The following is a 23,330-nucleotide window of genomic DNA, read 5'->3' as shown; positions in this document are numbered from 1 at the left end:
CATTTGCTAATTCTCCCACCCATTCATGTATTCATTCATTTATTCTTCATTGCACTTGTTCAAACACCCATGCATTAGTAATATATCCGTCCACCTACATTACCGTTCGAAAGTTTGGTGTCAGTAAAATTTTAGAAAGTAGTCTTTCATTCTCACCAAACTGCATTCATTTGTAAAAAAAAAAAAAAAAATTGTAAAACAATAATAATGTGGAATAGTACAAAAAAAACTATTTCCTGTTTTAATATATTTTAAAATGTAACTTAGTCCTGTGAGGACAAAACTTAATCTTCAGCCACCATTACTCCAGTTTTCAGTGTCACACGATCCTTCAGGTGCTAATTGAATTCCTAAGAAACATTTATTATTATTATTATTATTATTATCCATGTTGAAAACAGCAGTGTTGCTTAATATTTTTAAACAGTCTTTTATGAATAGAAAGTTCAAAAGAACACCATTCATTTAAAATATACAGGTGCATCTCAAATTAGATGGAAAAGTTCTTTTATTTCAGTAATTCATCTCAAATGAGTCTTCAAAATGCTCTCTCAGTTTGGTTCACTAGCCTACACAATCATGGGGAAGACTGCTGATCTGACAGTTGTCCAGAAGACAATCATTGACACCCTTCACAAGGAGGGTAAGCCACAAACATTAATTGCCAAAGAAGCTCTCTGTTAACAGAGTGCTGTATCCAAGCATGTTAACAAAAAGTTGAGTGGATGGAAAAAGTGTGGAAGAAAAGAAGAAAAAGATGTTCAACCAACTGAGAAAACCGCAGCTTTATGAGGATTGTCAAGCGAAATCGTTCAAGAATTTGAGTGAACTTCATAAGGAATAGACAGAGGCTGGGGTCAAGGCATACAGACGTGTCAAGGAATTTGGCTACAGTTGTCGTATTCCTCTTGTTAAGCCACTCCTGAGGCATCTTACCTGGGCTTTTCCATCAGGATTTGGCAGCTGCCCACACTGTCAAAAGCACCAAAAGTTGTTTAAATGATCATGGTGTTGGTGTGCTTGACTTGCCAGCCCTCTCACCAGACCTGAACCTCATAGAGAATCTTTGGGCTATTGTCAAGAGGAAAATGACAAACATGAGACCGAAAAATGCAGATGAGCTGAAAGCCACTGTCAAAGAAATCTGGGCTTCCACACCACCTCAGCAGTGCCACAAACTGATCACCTCCATGCCACGCTGAATTGAGGCAGTCATTAAAGCAAAAGGAAGTAATTAAAGCAAAAGGAGCCCCTACCAAGTACTGAGTACATGTACAGTAAATGAACATACTTTCCAGAATTTATTGAGATGTACCTGTAAATTATCAGCAATGTTATAAATTATACATTTGCTGTAACTTTTGACCAATGCATTCTTGCATTTATTTCATTGAAGTCTTGCTGTGAAAAAAAAAAAAACTTACTGACCCTAACTTTTTAACAGCAGTATTCACTCACTCATCCCTCAATGCAGCTGCTTACTCTTTTATCCAGCCTTCTCTCCAATCACTCAAATATCCATTCATCCCATCAGTCCACCTATTCACTCACACATCCAATCTTTTATCCATTACTTCCAGAAATAATCCATTCAATGCACTAATTATTTTATCTATTCTCTCCTTCATCCATCCACTGAACAAGAAAACATTTAATGCAAGTAATCTGAAATAGAATGACTACAAATAAGACAATGCAAAGGTCACGTCCCTTATTTATTAGGGGAGGCTAATAAAGAGCAAGTGTGTGTGAACGTTTACCTTTATGCAATTTAAAACTCTCAGAATGCAGGTGATTACTGTAATTGCACTGGTTACAATGGCTTGGAAGGTCAAAGGTCACTGTACAGTCACTGGAACTGAAGCAGTTGCTCGGCAGTAATTGCCATCATTAGCATGGAAATGTACACTCCAGTTCCAGGAACTCATTCCGACCAAAAAAGCAGGGGGCAAAAAAAAAAAAAAAAAAAAACTGAAATGTTTCAACTGGAGAATAACTCCAATGTGGGTTACCAAGACTATTCATCTGGACTGCCATGAGATCATGTGAGACGAGTCTCCCTCCAGCTCCATCAGTAATTGCAGCTTAAGTCATTCAAGACAAAGACACTAGATTTTATCTTAAGCCCATTAAACTGTTCAGCACAAGCGTGGGGTACTTTATAGGGGGAAAAAACAAGCGTGAATAATGAAAGCATATGTAAGATCACAGCGGCTGTGAGCGCGCACACACACACACACACACACACCTTTCTTTAGCACATTTCTTTTAGGAGAGAAGTTGCAATGTCAGTGTGACGAGTGGGGCAGGGCCAAGAGATGTGAAAATGGAGCAAGGCCGGTGGAGTTAAGGATAATGGGTGATGCCTGCGCCACTCACCGGTCTCGAGGAGCTCCGGAAGGATAAAAGGATGAGTGACGACAGTGTAAGAGGGGAGAGGACCAGGCCTGGACTTTATTTTGCATTTTGTGACTGCCGCTTTACTTTTATTTTGTGTTGGTTTATTTTATTAAAGTGTTTAAATGTTCGCGGGTTCCCGCCTCCTCCTTCCCCAACTACGAACTTTGTTACGATCAGATTCGTGAGCAATTTGTTCTTTTGAGTCAGATCTTTTCAATGTATTGAAAAGCACGTCGCTAAACTAGTGAATGAACTTGCGCTCCCTGGGCGGTTCAGCGCAAAAAAGGAGGCGTGTTCCGGCGCAAACAATCCCTGGTGCTATTTTGCTGTTCCATTAAACAGTTTCGCCACTTACCAGAAAAAACCTAGTCTAAAGTCAGTGGCGCGTTGCGCGTTGTTCATTATGCTATTTTAAGGGCGCATGCTTGACCATAATGTATAGCGTGCACAACGCGCATACACTTTGCTCATGTAATCTACACAGATGCAACAGTTATTTTTGCAAATCATAAATTGTTACACTAAAAAAAATATTAACACATGAGATGACGGAAATCATTGTGGTGTATTTTGGGTGGGTTTCTCCCATCCCCATACAACACAACTTCTCTGTCTTTCACTGCTCTTACAAGAACATCAGTCTCCTCGGCTGTGAACCGCTCCTGGCATCCGCCTGGTAAATACACCATAATAATAGCTATCCATAATGGAACTTGCGCACCTGCTTTTAAAGGGAATGTTGGATGACGCTCTGATTGGTTTATTTCACGTTACGCCCAAACCACATCTATGAATAATGAAGCTACTTCAGACTAACCCATTTTAGATTTGCGCCGGGCGCAAGAGCCATTTATCCCGCCGGGAAAATAGCAACAGCGCCGAGACCCGCCCACAAACTTACTTGCGCTTCGCGCTTTGACACTTGCGTTTCAGATCGTTAAAATAGGGCCCCAGAAGAGTAATGTAATATATCAATACAGCATACAAATATGAACGACGCATTAGAAGCATTTACACCTTTTTGAAGCTTGAAAGCTCTGGTTATATTTTATTGTAATTGCAAGGAAAATAATTATCAGTAAATTCAAGTTTGGAATTAGGGTGAGTAAATGATGACAAAACTATCCTTATAAACCTTGGCCGATATGGTTGGTGGATTAACACAAACTATCAGTATGTACGTACTGTATTGTGTACCCAGCATTCAGAAGAATTCAAATAAATATTATGTGATTATAAAGATCATTGTGGGAAGAAAATGAACAGTTAGCCAATGTTCGATGTAGCACTGGGCTGATGAACAGGGAGAGAAAAGCAAATCACACTCTCCGTGCTGTCCTGCTTCCAGGACAGTGTGGCTGAAAACAAGTCGTTGTGTTGGAACAGAGCTTCTGCAGACAGGACAGGACCAGACTGGACACGCTCAGTGGAACAACTCGGAAATGATAAAAGCAGGAAAATGCATGGATGGAAACCCACTGGAAGTGATCCAGGCTCACGGGGGGAGAAGGAAGTTAAAGAGAGGATACAAACAAGAACGTGAACTCAGTTCACCAAGTAATTCCTATTTCTGATCTTTCACCACTCCTATAGAGCAGGAAAGCACAAAAATAGCAGAAAATATACAGGGAGAAAAAAGGGGACCAAAAGATCAGGTCAGAGACCATATAAAAAATCTTGTCATCCACACAAAGAGCAAAGTCTCGCAATGAAATATCAACAGGACTATATTTCTGCCAGCCTTTATTCATTATAACAGACAACAAAACCTTCTGTCTGACTGTTTGAATACAATGTTGCTGAACTGCCACTGATCGCATCTGCTGAAAACAACATGACACTCTCTGAGGATGTGATTAGCATTCCTGAAACATTAATGCTGCACTAACAGTCCTTCAGCTGAAATACTTCTCCACAGAAAAGAATAGAATTAGTGCACCCTTGTGGCTGCTCACAGAAGTGCAGTGTCAAAGACAAATGCATTACACCAAAGTATGGTCCTTTTTTATATATGTATAGGCAGTCATGTGACACGGAAGACTGAAGTAATGATACTGAAAATTCACCTTTGCCTAACAGGAATAAATGACACTTTAAAATAAAGTCAAACGGAAAACAGCTATTTTGAATTGTCATAATATTTCACAATATTACCTTTTTTACTGTGTTTTAGAAAAAAAACAAATGCGTCTAGACCACTTTCGATGCAAGTTTCCATTTTCAATAATTAAACCACACACCAAATGAATGTGTTAATTGACACATTGCTACGTTGTTACCTCTCACACACACACAGACACACACACACAAACTCGTTCACACTCTGCCTGAGTGTAAGGTGAAGGTATTTGTGCTCTCAGCAGGAGTTCAGGCGTTCAGCTGGAGTGTTTTGGGATGGGAAGCAGAAGGTGGTTCTCGCCGACACACACATACAGCACACAAGCACAACTGCAACACACACCTACAAACATAAGCAGTGTTACCTGGCAGTCTCTTGAGCGGCTGCAGACGCATGTTGAGGGCCTGGTGGGACAGCAGAGGAGAGGAGGGGAGAGAGCGCGACACACCCTCCATGATCCGAATGTGCTGCATGCCCTCGGTCACCGGGAGAGGAGGGACAGCGTAATCCCCCTCGAACACACACTCGCCCTCCACAGAGTCACTGCCTGGAGAGTGACAGAAAGAGAGGCCGAGGTCACACATGAATTCCAGAATGAAGCGGACATGTTAGCAAGATACACTCAAGAGACCAATCATGCGAGGACAAAGAAGGCTCATTTGCATATCGGAGTCACAAACACACGCATTTAGTCAGTTCAGCTTATTAACACTCACTTCCTGAAGAGACGACATCTCCGGATTTAGAAACAGAGAGGAAACGGTGAGAACGAAAGCAAGAAAGAAAGATTGAGTGGAGATATTGCGCCTTACACACCTTCACAATTTTGATTGTATACTAGTTTGCTCTGCAAGATTTGTTTCAAACTAACCTCCACCAAGACAGTAGTTGACCTGAAAGAAGCGTGTCACCCTAATAGACATTTTCGGTCATATAAATAAAGGGAGTAATTCAGAAAAACAAAGCACCACGTGTAAATCAGACTTCAGAACAGATTTCAGGTAAGCATGCCAAGTGTGAAATGGAAATAAAAATGACGACTCTTAACTAGAAATTCAGATGCCTGGGGATGCTAAGTCACTTTTTACTCTTGCTGCTGTGCTCAGGGAAAGAAGTGAACTGGGAACTGATGATGCAGATGAGCGACAGGAATCGTGACTCATCTGTGAAGGTTCTAGAATGACAGATTGATGACTGAAGTCCGCTAAATGATTCAAGGGATTCACGGTTTGAGCAGATTTGAACCTATCTCTGAAGGTATTGGTTATAATACATAATGTACTTAAGTCGGTTATGTTCATATTTGTTCATACAACAAATCAGACCTGTGAGATCAGAGCACTGTTTATATAATAAAAAAATAAAAGCTTTAGCACTTTAGCACGATTCCCATTTTAACTATTCATAGAGCCCAGTAAATCTAGCATGTTTGTGAGTGTGTGTGTGTGTGTGTGTGTGTGTGTGTTTGCACTGTTGGGGTTGGGTGGGGTCTGAATTCAGCTAATGTCAAGCAATCTCTGTTCTCTCTCTCTCTCTCTCTCTCTCTCTCTCTCTCTCACTACAGATTCTTCAACTCATTTTCTTCTCCATCCATCAGCCCCACCCATCATCTTCATCAAACGCTCTCATGCTTTACAAATCTGATCGTGGCTCACCTCTTTCTCTCATTTCATCTTCCCAAGAGGTTCAGCGTCTTTGGCATAACTTTTGATCAAATAAAACACAAAGGTGTAGGTATTGTTCCCCCCAGACATCATTTTGGCCATCACTCTCAAACTCCAATGTCCAAATGCACCTATGACGTCCAAAAATGCCATCTACGCTAGACTTGGATCTAAAACATCAGAACCACACCCAAAAATGTAATCTCATCATTCTGTCCTCAGATGAGGCAGTTCTCATGATCCAGGACTCTTCTGAGACTCTCGCCTCAGCTGAAGAGGATTAAACCTCCTTTAGAGACACGACGAGCTGTCAGGTGTTCCTGAATTTGGACCCTACTGCAGTGCGGGATGTGGACTGAAGCGAAATGCTTTTACACAAGCAGACGGCAAGAGAGCAGGGGCAGAGTGAGCAGTCCGAACCCTCGGGTGTTAATCATCAGACACTATCCGCTTCAACGCCGCAGAATCAGCTATAGTGTGTGTGAATGAAAGCCAGTGACTGCAATGAACAAACAGACTCACAATCAGCACAGAAAATGCAATGTCTTTTGTTTCTGCGTGAGATTCTTTAAGGAGTTTTATGTTCTGGCTGAATTCGCAGTGTGTGGCCACTGCAGCTAGGCTGCGTCATAGGAAGAGGCCATGTCGCGCCCAGCCTGGCCACAGCGACAGATGGCACAGACAGGAAGAGAGGATAGGAGAGGAAAGACTCATGAATGAAGCACCCACCTGCTAATTACCACACACACACACAACACAGACATACTCTTCATGTGTCACTACAGGTGAATTATGTGTCAGCTCACTAACACACTCTGCAAACAGGCAACAGGGCGCCAATACTGGTGCCACACAAGGTGCCTGAATGGTTAGAATGACATAAAACAAAGGGAATTGTTACTAATACAACAATCTACAATGCCTGTCTACACTAAAAGCACATTGCAATTCAATGTGATGCCTATTCAGTTCACAATCATCATTTTTGCTGCACTGCAAAGCATTTCAAACATGAATATTTTATATATTTGGTTCAAAGATGAAACCAATTTTGGTGTCCACATCAAATCAAATTTACAAAAGTAATATATATTATATACACAGTACATTGTTTATAGTAAAATTATTTATTCAGAAAAATATGTTTTTTATTTTTTATTTTATAACATTATTTATAAACAATTTATATGCATACATTTATTCATATTGACAATTAAAAATATATATTTCTGCAATGATTTATTTGAAACATTAACATAAAAAAACAACAGAAAAAAACATTTTAAATAAAAAAACATTCATAAATACATAATAATATGATATATATAATATGTATAAATTACATTTTTTAATTTCTTTTCATAATAAAATTATTATTATTATTATATTATATTATTATAAATATTATTATTCATAAAAAAACTATTTTAGTTCTCAAGTAGGTAGAAATGTGGGAGAAAACATCTCAGCTACAAGAACCAGAATTCACATTTTTCTGAAAAAAGGGTGTGAATGATTATTCAGTCTTGTCTTTAAGCTCTGTGTTGGACAGTAAGTCATTCCTATGTACATTTCCCATTTGTTGTACAATGTTTTTTTTTTTTTTTTTTCTTTTTTTTTTTTTTCATTTTATAAACAAGCATTTTTATGAAATGCTAATACAGGAATTTCAAAGTGTCAGATTAAACTGTCGTGACACTAAACGATGTCTCAACTATGAAGTTTTACATCTGCGCTTACGAGTATCTCAAGGGGTCCGTGTCACATCTCTCATGTTACATCACGCTCGTCACATGACAAACGATGAAACAACAGTGGTGGGAACAACCAGAGGGGTGGATGCAGTGTCGCCGTGATGACACTCTGGAGGAATACTGCGCCGTCCATAAGAAAAAGCGGTAGAAGCAGAGGACACATCAGAAAAGCGGATTTACAGCTCCCTCAACGAGATGAAAGAAATCTTAGTGGGAGAGAGGTGAAGAAGAGGAACAGGCTTAAAGGTGGGAGAAGGAGAGAGGTGGCACAAACTGGATCGGTCAACCCAAGCGCAGGAGCTTAAATTCATCCCTCACTGAAGGTTTGAGAGGGCTGGATGGCAGGGGGTGGAGAAGGACCGGCTTACGGTTAAGAAGAGAGGAAGGACAGCAAGTGTACTATGACATCAGACTCACAAACCCTTCACGTCCAACCAGTATGCAGCAAATTAAACTGCTTTAAAATAACTATACTGGTTTACAAAGGCACTCAGTATCTTGTTAGGTGAAAATATAAGGCAGCATTGGAAGTTTGCAAAAACTGGGATGTGAAACTGAGTTGCCAAGGCAACATAAATTGTCATAAGTATTACAGTGATGGATCCTGATGGATGACTAGGAGAGCCACTTAACATAATTAGCTATCAATTTACTCATTTAAAACTATTAAAATAAAATAAACAAATAGCCAAATTTAAATGGTTTACTTAATTCATATAAAAAATTATTCTATAATATATATTACAGAATATAAAAATGCTAAATATATAAAAAATACATACACTTTTTTTGTTATGATTACACTACATTATTATTATTATTATTATTATTAATATTACATTCATATTTTTAAAATACAACTTAAATATAAACTGTATTCCTTTTACATTACTATAAGGTTACAATTAACAATAGAGCCCAAATGTACATTTAATTACTTTTATTTTTAAACATTATAAACAAAACTTATCTTAAAAAAAATATATGTAACATGTAAATTCCACATAATGCCGTTTTAACATTAATTTCTAAATTATACAAATTATATTTAGCGTTTAAAAAAAAAATCCCATTGGCTCTCGTAACAGATATATTTAAACATACATTAAATAATTAAGACATCACTAACAGGTAAAGTAAACTGTAATGAGTGATATTCTGTGAAATGCTCGTCTGTAGACTTCATTTATAGCGCACTAACGAGCCGTGGGCACTGATAACTTGAGGTAAACGAAATGGTACGTGACATTTTGAATACAAATTCTTTCGTGGTATAAACACTGATTGAGCGATTACATGAGGTGTAAAATGTACATTTATGATTATTTTGCATTAAAACTAATAGTGAAGAGGAAGAGATGATCACGCTGCAGTTTGAATACAGCGATCTGTCACTCACATCAAGAGCGCCAAAATGGCATTTGTTAATTTAAATGACACATGCATACCGAACTGAAAATTCTCAATATAAATTTGTGAATAATAAAATAAAAATTTATGAATCACTTTTCAAATTATAAATAAATTGGCTTCTAAAACAAATAAAATGGCAGTTAAATGTAACAATAATAATAAAAAATTAATGTAAAAAAGATTGTAATTGCTAATAAAAATGCAAGTTTAATGTTTATTGTTATATTTAATTCAATTAATTTAATTTATTGTTAAGTTTGTTAAGTTTAATCCAAACATGGATTAACAGCCATTTATTTATTTATAGACTAATGAATATATTATTTATTTGTCAGTTTGAACAGTGATGAATCGGTTGGCATTTTATATTTGTATTTATTGGAAGTGGCATACTTCAAGTCCCTTGCTCTTATGCAGCACATCAAGCAGAAAACAGGCTTTAGATGACAGCAGCCTATGTAGAGAGAAAGACTGTCTAGCTTCTTGTCTGACAGATTAAGCACTTTTTACGCTTTTTCAAGATGTCTACTTTAACTTTAAACCTTCTGGCTAAATTTGCAAGCTGCAAATGGAAGGGTGACTCTGAAGTAAAGAAGTAAATCTATCCTGCATACGTTTAACACCCAGAATCATATACAGCCATAAAACCCCCTTATCAGAGAGCACACATTGAGGGGTAAATGAACAACACTGATCGGGAGCTAATCAACACATACTTCAGATTCTCTTGTACTTTATTACATGAGTATTTTTACAGCCTCTCTGCAAACGCACACACCCGTTATGAGCTGATATGAGCCCAGTGGGAGCCGTGAGTGATTCAGAGAGTTGCTCTCTAATTTATGTAGGCTGATAGCAGAACCTGCTCGCCTAATCAAAACAGCCCACTAAATCTGAGCCCGGATCGGCCCAGTGCCCTTGAGCCTGGAACAGAACCATCCCTCGTCATCCAACCACGCTGACAGAGCCTAGAAATAACACCAGAGATACAGAGAGACATTTCCAAATGACTTCTGAGTGTTTCAGATACTGGGATTAAGACTGGCAAGATCATATATACTGTATATATATATATATATATATATATATATATATATATATATATAGAGAGAGAGAGAGAGAGAGAGAGAGAGAGAGAGAGAGAGAGAGAGAGAGAGAGAGGAACTGATTCAGATGGGGTTAAAATTACATTCTGTGAAAATAAATAAGTCTATAAATTGTTTTTAAAAATACAGTATTTTTTATTTCATCAAGGATACATTAAATTGATCAAAGGCGACAGTAAAAAGCATTTTTTAAAGTAGCAAAAAAAATCTATTCAAAATAAATGTTGTTCTTTTTAACTTTCTATTCATTAAGGAATCCTGAAAATATTGTTTTGACAAATACTTTTAAATAAATAAAAAATATTAAGCAGCACAAGTGTTTTCAACAGTGACAATAGTAAGAACCAAATCAGCATATTAGAATGATTTCTGAAGGATCTTGTGACATTGAAACTGGAGTAATGATGCCGAAAATTCAGCTTTGCATCACAGGGAAAAAAATATATACCTTAAAATATATAAAAATTTAAAATGTATAATAATAGTTATTTCAATTTATAATAATACTTCACAATAATTCATTTTCTACTGTATTTTTTTATTTATCAAATAGGCCTAAATGCAGCCTCTGTGAGAATAAGAGACTACTTAAGAAAAAAACAACTAATAAATAAAAATACAAAAATAAAATACCCAACCCAAATTTTTGAGCACTGGTACACTTATAAAACTAGTAATTAATCACTTACAGACTAACCCAAAATCTCATTCGCCATTGGATCTAATCAAAAACAGACAAAATGAACAACTCCTATTCCAACTAACTGTATATTTTCGTCAGTAAACACCGTGTATCCCGTCTCAAGGCCTCTTTAAACTCTACACAGCATTGGAACAATAAGGTCTTAGAATGATACAGCATTTCTCTCAGCTGGCTAAAGAATTAGCAACCATTAGTGCTGTCTGTCTACATGTTGTTCATTCTCGAGCTCTAAATGTTCTTTGACCTGACGAACAAAGGTTTCAGGTGATCCGAACTGACACGCTGTACAGAAAGCGTTCCCGCGGCCACCCGGCAGCTGCACACCCACACATAACCACGGACGAGCGTTGTGCGTTGTGCTTTGATGGCAGTAAGCCATCGCTCCATATGGTGGCCCAGTTCCACTGCAACACTAGGGACGTACCGCATACTCCAAAACCTCTATGGCACGTCCTCCATCCATTAACTCAACCATGCACATTTCTTCATTTATACATATTTGCTGTTCACGTCATCACTTTGATCTGAGGACATCATGAGACATGTTTTGTAAGTCACAACATATATGAGATGAGTAACAAGCATAAAACATGTGATTGAGTGTGAGCTGAGAGGCTTTAAAACACAGAGATTCAACATTATTTCTAAGACTCTTCACATGAGCGTTTCAGACATCTCACATCCTCTATTACGCTTCAGACTTCTTACCCACTTTGATTCTCCTAATGAGACTGCCATTTAGAGCTGACCCCACAAAAGCTTTTACCTGCTTTTTAGTGCTGTGTGCTAAGCAAGCATCACTATTGCTCATGCTTGGGGAAAGTGTTTATCTTCTGCACCATTTCTGCTACAGACATGACTGTACCTTCTGCTTAAGGAAATGTGCTACTGTTTTAAGTGATTTAACTTAAAATACTTTAACTTCTTTTCAAGGATGCATTCAATTGATATAAAAATGTTACAAAAGGTTTCTATTTATTTTAAATCGATGCTGTTCCTATGAACAGCAAATCAGCGTATTAGAATGATTTCTGAAGGATCATGTGACACTGAAGACTGGAGGAAATTCAGCTTTGTCATCACAGGAATAAATTATATTTTAAATCAGAAAACAGTTCATTTTTTTCACTGTATTTTTGATCAAATAAATGCAGCCTCGGTGGGCATAAGAGACATCTTTAAAACAAAAAGTTTCCATTTATAAAAGTGATTTAATTAAATTAGTTAACATGAACTTACAGTGAACAATATTTCTGATCATTTGTCAACGACATCATTCTAAATGTTAATTTCATAACATTAGTTAACGCACTCTAAACTAACAGGAATGAACTGTATTTTCTATTAAAGTAACATTTACAATGATTAATACAAGCCGTAAAAACATATATTGGTAATTTTAGGTAAATGGTAGATAATGTATTAACTAATGTCAATATATGAGACTTTATAGTACAGTATTATTATAATTATTTATGCATTATGCAGACTGGAATAATTCTTTTGAAATACTCCCCATATCCTTTCCTCGGATCCAACACATTATTTTTATTCAGACAAAATAGCAAATGGTGTTACTGGAGAAAAAAAAGAAAAATCCCCCACATTGGTATTATGCTAGAGCAGACACACTTTCTTAGACTGGTTGATGTTCACTCACCATTGAAAGGGATCTTATTAGTGAGCATCGGTCATCGGTTCAGGCATCCGCAGAGGACTTTAATGCACTGCAAAAGTAAGAGTGTGCGCATCTAGAAATCTGATCCTCGGGTGAAGTCTGCCACTGATGAATAATTTAGTCTTTTTTTCTGGTCACACACCGATTTGTGCAGAAGATATATTGCACGTCTCGGATAGATAGCCCTCTCTTTTTCTGTTTTCACTCTCTAATTTCACTTGAGACGGTCTACAGTAACTTATCTAGCGGTTACTACTCAGACCCATATCAAAGTGAACTCCACCAATCTCAAAAAACACCACCAGTCAAGAATCCATCCTGCCCTGCCCTGTTAGAGGAGCTATAAAGCTAAAATAAATCTTTTCAGACAATATTAAATCTATATCTCTGAGGGATTTTTATTCAGTTAAACAGGACTCAAATATCTTTTTTTGCCTGTTAGATTCAGAATGTTTAAATGCAATAAATACAATACAGAAAAAAAATACTTTACTGTTTGAAGTGATTTACAAAAAATAAACCCCAGTGACATTTTTGCAACTGAATTTAAATCTTACATTTATTAAATCTTCAATATTTTAAAACTTAAATTTGTTCTTGGTGTTCTCAAACTAACAAGGACGAATTACAAAATGAGTCTACTGATGTTATCTTTGAGAAGCTTACAGCCAAATAAAAAGGCACATTAAAATACATACAGTGGGTATAGAAAATTATCCCCCACCACAAAACAATCACATTTGGTTGCTTTGCCGCCTGAAATGAAGACAGACACAGTTTTTGTTTTATACAGCTCATTATTACTATAACATCCAAGTGAAAGATATAACACCAACATGTCAGAAAAAAAATAATAATAACACAACAGAATCACTGAGTAGGAAAAAGGATCCCCACTTGTCATAAATTTGTTGAACCATCTTTTTCTTTAATTACAGCATTTAGCCTGTCGGGATATGTGTAGGGCTGCCAACTTCACAAAAGGAAAATAACGGACAATCGTGGTTTTTCATAGAAAAATAAGAGACATATCAATTAAAGAGAACATATTAGATTTAATATGCTTGACACTATTTTATTTGTCATTTTATGCTCCAAGAATAAGGCCCAAGGTTAAGAATATGCTAGAAGTTACTTAAATGTATAATGTTTTTCTCTAATAGTGAAAGACTTGCCTTATTGATAACGTCTTCCCTCAGGTAGATTAGCCTACATGTTTTCTTGCGGGGCTGGATTTTGGAGTCATGAAAAATAATCACGGCGTTTGCATTTGCCAACGGCTTTGCTGAAAATAAAAAACACTGGTGGTGACAGTAATTGGCGTTAGCACGAGTTCTGCTCACTGTGAAGCGGGAGCGACCAGCCGGTAGAGGATTTCGCTTTGTCTTGATTTCGCAACCCTATATATGTCTCCACTACCTTTGCACATCTAGACTTATTGCAATATTTGCCCACTCTTTTTTGCACAACTGCTGAAGTTCAGTTAAATTTGATGGTGACTATTTGTGGACTGGAGTTTAAGTCATTGCACAGATTTTCATTGGGGTTTAAGTCTAGGCTCTGACGAGGCCATGAAAAGACATTCATCTTTTTCTGCTTCAACCACTGTGTGCTCAGTTTTGCTGTGTGCTTTGGGTCATTTTCATGTTAGGAAGGTAAATATTCTTCCCATTTACAAGTTTCTGGCAGAAGGCAGCAGATTTTCCTCAAGAATCTGACGGTATTTTGGCCCATCCATTTTTCCTTCTAAGTGCTCCAGTCCCTGCTGCAGAGGAACACCCCCATAACAGGATATTACCACCTCCTTTACTGTTTTTCTGTAGGAATGGTGATATTGTACCAAATACCAAACACTTCTTAATAATAGGTTTCACTGTGCTTCTCTGCATTTATAAGGCCTTTGAAAAATGTTTGTATCCATCTCTTGACTTGTGTCTGTCAACAACTTCATCCCGGAGATTTTTGACAGTGCCTTGCCACCCATAGTTGATTGTTTTCTTCAGTTGCACTATGGGACTGAATGCTCCAGGAAAGATGATGTTTTCATGCTGAACTAATCAAAATGACTACAGCTGGTCACAGTTGAAAGTCAAATGGCTATTAGGTACTACTGATTGAGTTTAGAAGTGATTTTTGTGAGGAGGTGATCCTTTTTCCAACTCAGTGATTGTTTTTTTCTGAAATGTCGGTCTTATATCTTTAACTTTGATGTTATAAGTTGCACTGAGTAAATACAGCTGGATAAAACAAAAACTGTTCATCTTCATTTCAGGCTGCAAAGAAAAAACTTTTTTTTTTTAAAGGGGGTGATTTTTTTTCTTTACCCACTCTGCAATTTTCACAGTGTTTCTCACAAATATGTCATTATTACTCATTGCATCGCCCAGCCCTACCTACAGTAGATGCTTTTAAAAACACTGATGCTAAGATTGAATTATATTCAAAATTAAATGTCACATCTATAAAAAATATCTAACTCTATAATGTTGTTCAAATAAGACAAAAAAAGTCTAAAGATGCCAAACAATCAACTACTTAAATACAATATACTGTAGAAGCCAATGGCAGTCTCATAATACTGTTATATTACAATGCAAAGAGCCCCTTAGAGCTAATACTCTGTGAATTTAATGGATGAACTAACTGTAAGACTCAAGCTTGTCTGATCTGACTAGCAACAGCCATGATAAATCCTGTACATACGCTGTGTCAGCACAACCTAGCTTAACCGAGCCCTGTGAGAAAGAGAAGGAAAGAGAGGCTGAGAGAAATAAAAAGAGAGCAAAAGCATGTAGGCATCACATATTCCTACACACTTAACCCATCTCACTTATCTCAGTGGGAAAACTGATTCGTGGTGAGGCAGAAATGTTATAGCAACATATCTTTAGCTCGGAAATGCTAATACTGGCTTTAATGGTGCAGAATGCTTTTGTTACCCTCTGTCTTATTTTAATTTAGCAAACAAAAACATATTTTACTGACAACAAAAGCCAATTAGGCGAATGCCCTAAACAGCTGCACCCCTTTACACTTGATATTTAATTGCTAAAACCTGCATCTCATTCACTAACCACCCATGAGTCAGTTCAACCAGGCACTAAACAGTGAATTTATTAAATTTAAGTGATCATCATTCTTTTCAGTGCAAACATGCCACCTTTTATGCTTTTGTTGCGTGTTTAGTGTTGGGCAAGCTAAAAAAATGTAAATAGCTAAGCTACAAAGTACTCTGTACAAAAATTAGCTAAGCTTAAAGCTAACCTTGAAAGAAAGGTGCCACACTTCAAGACAGATAGAAAAGTAACTTAATACATTTTAGGTACTTCATAACTTTGAATGTGTGATACCTTAAAAATAGTAAGTTGTAATGCTAACCCAATAATCAATAATAAAGCTTTAGCATAATGTTTTGAGTAGGTGTTCAATTTAATGAACATTTAAAACATTTGTGATGTTGGCATTGTCGTAAGTCTTACATAATCAGATGCACTGATTCACTACTATCCCATGAGTCCATGAGAGAGGAGTAACAACTGGCAAAGGAATGCACACTCCGGAGTCTACTGGAAGTTGTAGGTAATTTTCGCCTACTGTTTTATGAATACTATGAATTCAGACATACTACTCTTTTCAGTTACTGTTGTTGGCCTATAAAGTAGGGAAGTATAGGCATATTCAGACACCGGGTTTAAAAAAATACAAACGCTAAAATCTAGTTACTGAAAATGTACATGCACTGTTACCTATAACGATGCAGTACAGTCCCTCCAAAGCGTGCTGGATTGCTGTGGTCTGCTGTATCATCTACAACGTAGCACTCAGAAAAGACTAGCAAAGAACTGTGCTTTGAAATAAAGTCTAATACAGATTATAATGCTGCATTTGTGCAGTTCCCCGATTGCGCTGCAACTAGCAAGTAAACGCCACTTTCAGCGGGTTCAGTTTGTTGCCATCAGAATGTCCTGTGCTACCCCAATCACCAAGTTCTGGCTCACATCCCAAGCTTGGAAAAATCCAGCACACCACCAAACTGTGCTTCACAACATTCCCTGGAGAACACAGAAGAGTGCTTCAAACCAGTAAAGAAATTATTTGTACATCCCTCACCCACAAAGTCAGAGAAAAGGCATTAGAGACAACTTTGAAACACACACAGAGAAATGCAGATTACAGATCCAGGCACATACAGTAAACACACAGAGTTCCTCTCGCTTTGCTGACATCACTGAGTGGGCGAGGAATGCTGATAGGGAGGAATCATATAGGTGACTATGTGATTGTGTGTGCGTCTGTTTGTCCACAGCAGTGTAGGTGTTAATATTACAGTGATCAAGTGACTTAATATGTAAGTGTATGTGTGCCAGAGATCTGGCTCTGCTTTCCCTGCAGTATTCACATTTTTGCTGTTTAAAGGCTCATTAAGCTCATCAGTGATTAACTACCAAAGACCTCAAAAAAAATCATACTCACATGCAGTTAAGGAAGCCACACAAGTGAAAAAGTCAAACACCTCAGTGAGCCCAGAATCCTAGCTGTTGTGAGATGACAGACGGGGCACGATGTCACAGGAGTTTCCGCTAACCTTTGATTCAATGAAGGACCCAAGATGCCATTAAGTCCTACAGGTTCTTCAGAGTGATCAAAATCTTGTCCAAATCTATCAGGATATTCATGCCAGGCACAGAAGAATTCCTTTGAGATTAGTAGGAGCCTGTTGCTAAAAATGGTCTGCCCGGACGAGCCCCCAAAATCCTCAGTACATTGTAGCTCACCTCTGTCAGCTCTAAGAATCCACACCCAAACACAGTCAAATCCAGACGCATGGTAAGTAGCTGAAGATTGTATAGGAGTCAAGGTTAACAAAAAAGAAAAAAAAGAAGAAAATGAAAAAAAGAGAAAAGGACAGGAAAAGGCTTAGACGAGTGATGGTTAGAAGAGGGAGAGTTATCTGCAGTCTTGAGGGTGACTGCCAGGTACTGGCGCATGCGCCAAGATCATACAACCCCCATACACACACACACATACAAATGTTCACACTCATCAGCGAGGCGGACAGATGCACCCTCCTCCTCCTCTTTTCTCTTTTTCTCCCACTCGATAGCAGCTATTCAGCTTTATCTCTCAAACTTTTTCTCCCTGTTCTGATTCTCTTAATCTCTCTTGTGTGTTCTGCCTGTTGTGTTCAAGAGTCCCTAACACTGTTTTTTTTTTTTGTTTACTCTTGTACAGAACATGATGCCTTTGTTCAGAGAGACAGCGAAATTCAGATTTTTTATTTTTTTTTGCCATCTCTGGAAACGATTTTTGTTCAACCTTTTAAACAACTAAGTTTATATATACACATCAAGAAACTAAAAAATAAATAATATTATTTCATATCATTTCATGCAATACAGATTCATTTTCACCACTTGCAAAGTTAGTGTGCGGACAATAGGTCCTAAAAATTAAATTTGATCAATCAGATTTATGTGCACTGTTAAAGCCTATGACTAGCATTGAGAGGATTAAAAAAAAAAAAAAAAGACCCAAATATAGATAGTCTACAAACAAGCAACCTTTCAATAATACAGCACAAATTAAAGTAAAATATCAGATAGAATAGAAACTGAATAAAATCATACAAATGGACAGAAGTGCACACACAAAATGCATACAGTATTCTACGACACAGTGTCATGTTTTGACAGTATGTGGCTGTCCATCCTTAAATAAAATTTTAAGGCACTTGTAAAAAATTCTGTGAAAAATCAATTTTATGTTTGACCTTGAGAGGTGGATTATAAAACATCTTTCCCAGCATTCAAAGGACCAGAGAACAGATTCAGCTGAAACTGCTGAGGTATTTATTCAGTGTAGCGTTCAAGTTCCTCTGAGTGGACAGAAGTGTTGCAGTCACTGCATCACTGATAAGGACAAAGTGCTTAACAACAGTGTGTGTGTATCTTTTAATCTTAATATGAGTACATACTTCACTATACTTTGGTTATAAATTTGGCAACAGAAATGAAGTAAATCTGGCAAAAACACAAACAGTTCTCAATCAAATGCAGCTGGTTCAAATTACTAGCTAGTAAAAATGGATGGGTTAGATAAGGATAAGACATCCCAAATGTCAACTGTTGGTGTGTCTCCAGGAACAAGGTTGGGAAACACTGGGGTTAAATCAACAGTATTCATAATTAGCTGAACATAAAAATAAAAATAAAAGTTAAATGGTGTGTTCCAATTTGGATTTTATAATGAAAGTTCTTGCAACTGATAAAAAAATATCACAACTGCATTGTGACAAATGGGGCGGGGCATAGAGCCGTGGGAACGGAGCGAGGCCGATGGAGTAAATGATAATGAGCAACACCTGCGCCACTCACTGGTCTTGAGTCCCACGGCGTTCAGGCCCTACCCCACTTGTCACATGCATATTTAGCCCGACTGCTCTGGCTCAACATAGCAATCTCCAGCTCAAACATGTGTGCCTAATTCAAGGGTGTAAAATAGTGCATGAGATAAGAGTGTCAGAGGCCCATCACCCCAAAGAACAGGATATATTTCTCTTTTTCAAGAACTACTATTTCTGTGGGAGATTCCCTAAAATAAGGACCTACAGAGGAACATTACATTACACAATAATGTGCACGTCAAAACTCCAAATTCATAAGGTGAGACTACAATCCTTAAAGTTCTACAGATCTTTCTTTAGAGAACCACTCTAGGCATATGAACAGTTGCTTCACCTTGAGGATGATGAGGTTTAAAGGAACGTGCAAGGACAATAACTATAATGATAATTATAACATTTTAATAGTCATAATAATTCTATGAGAATAGGAAAATCCACAACAAAGCCATAACAATAACGACTCAGAGGAACAATATTGTAGGAACTTTCTTAAAGGGATAGTTCACCCAAAAATCAAAATTAATTAATTAATAACTCATGTCGTTCCAAACCCGTGAGACCAATATCCAGGATATTGGTTTGTTTGAACTCAGAGGGATTGTCAGCCACATTAAACAAGTTAACAATTTAAGTAATTTGTGGATTAATGCGTATTGGAGACGCAAACAGTTTAAAACGATTCAGTTCGATTTGGTGAACTGTTTCAAAAAGATCCGGTTACATCGAATGATTAGTTCACGAACCGGATATCACAAACTGCTTTGTTTTGTACTCTCTCACAATAGACACGGAAGAGAAGACAATGCTGAATAAAGACGTCGTTTTTGCTATTTTTGGACCAAAATGTATTTTCGATGCTTCAAAAAAATTCTAACTGACCCTCTGATGTCACATGGACTACTTTGATGATGTTTTTCTTACCTTTCTGGACATGGACAGTATACCATACACACAGTTTCAATGGAGGGACTGAGAGCTCTCGGACTAAATCTAAAATATCTTAAAACTGTGTTCAGAAGATGAACTGAGGTCCCACGGGTTTGGAACGACATGAGGGTGAGTTAATAATGACATAATTTAGATTTTTGGGTGAACTATCCCTTTTATCCATTTTCTAGTTGGTGAATGATAAAAACATTGACATATCAGAATCCTGTATGTATTCTGAAACTGCAGCATGCACTTTTATTAAACAGAACATTATCATGCTTTGTCTTGAATGCTAATATAGTTAGTGTTATGGTTATCTTAATAGTTATCATTCTTGGTTATATCATTCTAAATTGTGACTTCCATAGCGTACAATAGATTTTGGCATCAATCTTAAAACAAATTTGTCCAATTAAACAGAACAGATATCAGTTTCACCTCACATAACCCAAATATTCCAATATCAGCATTCGTCAGCATGTATTTGTTTAAAGTTCTCTCTCTAGTAAAATAATTACACTTATCAAACCTGCCGCAACCACATCTGTCAAAATCAGCTAGCGCGATGAACCGCTACAGGCAAAATATCACCTGCCGTTTTAATTAAGGCTTGCATCATATTCAAACCACACAGGGCTCATGGGTCAATGCTGTTGGCAGCTGTTTGAGACCGTTAGGATTCTGCTCACGATGTCTGAGGGGTCTGGAGGCTAACCATCAATCGCCCCACGACACGTATTTTTTTTGTGTGTTCTGTAGGTTGCTGGCTGTGCACATCTAATTTATGGCAAATGCCAAATATATTCAGCCGAGATAGCTGCATTTGCATCAAACTGAATAAAAAAAGAAAAAAGAAAGCAGGAAGGAACATAAAAATTACACCAGAAACTACACAAGCACTACAAATATGTAGCACTGCAGGATACAAGGAGACATGCAGAGTGAAGAGAGCTATTACTGTATGACAAAACCTTGTGGAAATCCTCAAGTCTAAAGACGAGCACAACAATACAGCTGCAATTCAAAACAGACAAACCCACGGCCTCACAACGACAGAGTTTGAGAATTGGTGTCTAGACTTATTTGAAAACTCAAGCATAATGAATTTAAAAAGGACAACTGGGGTTGGTGTATTTTTTTTCTCAAAAACACAATCATGTACATACATGCTGCATAATATTATAGCCCAGTTTCTTCTGATTACAGTGAGATTGGACTTTAGCCATTTAGATATCTGTAAGAAACTGAAAAAAGCACAAATGTCAGGGCATGACAAAACTTCTCCAGGCCTCAAAAATACCCTTAGACTCCAGAGGGTTAATCAATGACAAAAATTATTAAAATAACTACTGGCCTGTCATACAAAATATCGCATTTTTTGGCCATTTTCGTGGATATGTGTAAATTTGAATCGTTTTGAAATGGATCGCAACTACAACAATAGTTAAATGTCACTTGGGTCCTGGTGCAAATGGTTATATGAAACCCATTTGAATGAACAATTTAACTTAAATCAATCATAGTGGATCTTCTGAAAATATTTTGAATATAATTTATAGATATAAATATATACTTCAATGGGGCTGTTCACACAGCTTTACATGTATCTAAACCCGTGACAGTAATGACACCCTAAAGTGCATTGGAAATAAACCAGTCCCTTCGAGTTTATAGGGGAGCTAGAGGCCCTGAAGAGAACATGACTCCAGACGTCACCAAAGTAGCAGGGATCTCAACCACAGTCTGAGGACACCGACTGATGACAGGAGGTTTTCTGGGAAGTGTGAGGTCCCTTTGATACACATCTCACTGAGGTGAATGGCTGGTCTGTTCGGTGAGCCAGACTTGACACTTGTTTGACTAAAGCTTTATGAGCAATTCTGACAGGCCTGAGTTATGAAGGCAGGAAAAGTATGTGTGTGTGTTTGAGCGCATGTACATGTTGTTAGTTTGTTAAACAAAAGTTTGCAGTCGTGAACGTCCTTACAGTCACAGATCCAAACTCCAGTGAGAATCAAACACAAACACAACTAACAAGCAAGCACATAGACAAACAAACACCCTCCTCATCAATCACACAAAGCTCTACCACAACCCTGAAAGAGTGTACACAGAGATCTCCACTTCTTACTACTGGAGACCCTCTCCGGCAGACACTAGGCCTGTTTCACACAACACACACAAGCAAAAGCAGTTTCTTCTGTGCAACAGGGTTTGGGCACTGATCTCATTAACATTTTTGTAGAAACCAAAATAACATTTGATTTCTTTGTAAAGGACTGTCATTTTCTTATTGTTGTAGTTTTTGTCAGTTTAATGGATCCTTGCTGAAAAAAGTATGAATTAACCTTTGAATGGCAGTGTATCTTTGATATGAATAATATCCTTCCACACTGGCAGATTTTTCTTATGTACAGTATAAACACATTTTAAACAAGTGGCCAGTGCAGTAGGACAAAATAGTCAAATTTGAATGCAGTAACCTGTTAATATGAGCGCTGAAAGGTGTTCTGAGGTGTGAAACAGGCCTTAAGTTAAAAAGATGAAGACAGTCAACCAGGGGCGTCACTAGGCCCTTTTTAGGGGGGCTTCAGCCAACCCCTAAACTTATGCCCAGCCCCCCTAAAAATTATTTGATTAATTAATTAGTGATCGCTTCAGTCCCCTTTAAAATCTCATTTGAGACGGTGGCAAGCTGCATCAAGTTCCGGCTCCTCCCCTGATCTGAGTCTGCATGGATTCAGCGCGTTTTTCAATCCACAGGGGCGCCGAGCAGAGCGAATATCAGAGAGTACAAGGTGTGTGTGTGTGTGTGCGTGTGCGCGTGTGTGTGTGCGTGCGTGCGTGTGTGCGTGTGGTGTGTGTGTTCTCGCATCCAATACCAGTACGTCTTCGCTGCGTTCACTTTCAGCCTTTATCACAGTGTGACAGATTTTTTTTTCTTCCAACAAAAATGAAGCGATTAACACCCATGAAAACATACTTTAGAAAACGATCATGATTTATTTTATTATATTAAAAATTAATAATAATAATAATAATAATAAAAATAAAATATAATAATTTATATTTCATTGTAGATGGATATACAAAAATTTTTTTGTCGTGCGGGAGTAGGTCTGCAAATGAGCAACAGTCAGGTGAGAATAGAACAGACAGC

General features: G+C 37.6%; 1 protein-coding gene across 2 annotated transcripts in view; it reads right to left on the bottom strand.

Moving 5' to 3' along the window:
• LOC113048373 (SET domain-containing protein 5-like) overlaps positions 1-23,330 on the bottom strand; it is a 122,042-nt gene that overhangs the window by 29,462 nt on the left and 69,250 nt on the right. The window contains exons 1-2 of one of the 2 annotated variants that reach the window (XM_026210170.1): positions 17,311-18,065; positions 4,884-5,066 (exon numbers count right to left, since the gene is read on the bottom strand). In XM_026210170.1, the coding sequence (XP_026065955.1) occupies positions 4,884-4,992 (109 nt within the window). In that variant the 5' untranslated portion in view covers positions 4,993-5,066; positions 17,311-18,065. Of the gene's footprint in view, positions 1-4,883; positions 5,067-17,310; positions 18,066-23,330 lie in introns of those variants that run through there. The other variant, XM_026210163.1, reaches the window with a different exon arrangement.

The sequence above is a fragment of the Carassius auratus genome, chromosome 3 (assembly GCF_003368295.1).
Source record: "Carassius auratus strain Wakin chromosome 3, ASM336829v1, whole genome shotgun sequence".
In the NCBI taxonomy this organism is placed as follows: Eukaryota; Metazoa; Chordata; class Actinopteri; order Cypriniformes; family Cyprinidae; genus Carassius; species Carassius auratus.
This window is presented reverse-complemented; position numbering and strand designations above follow the sequence as displayed.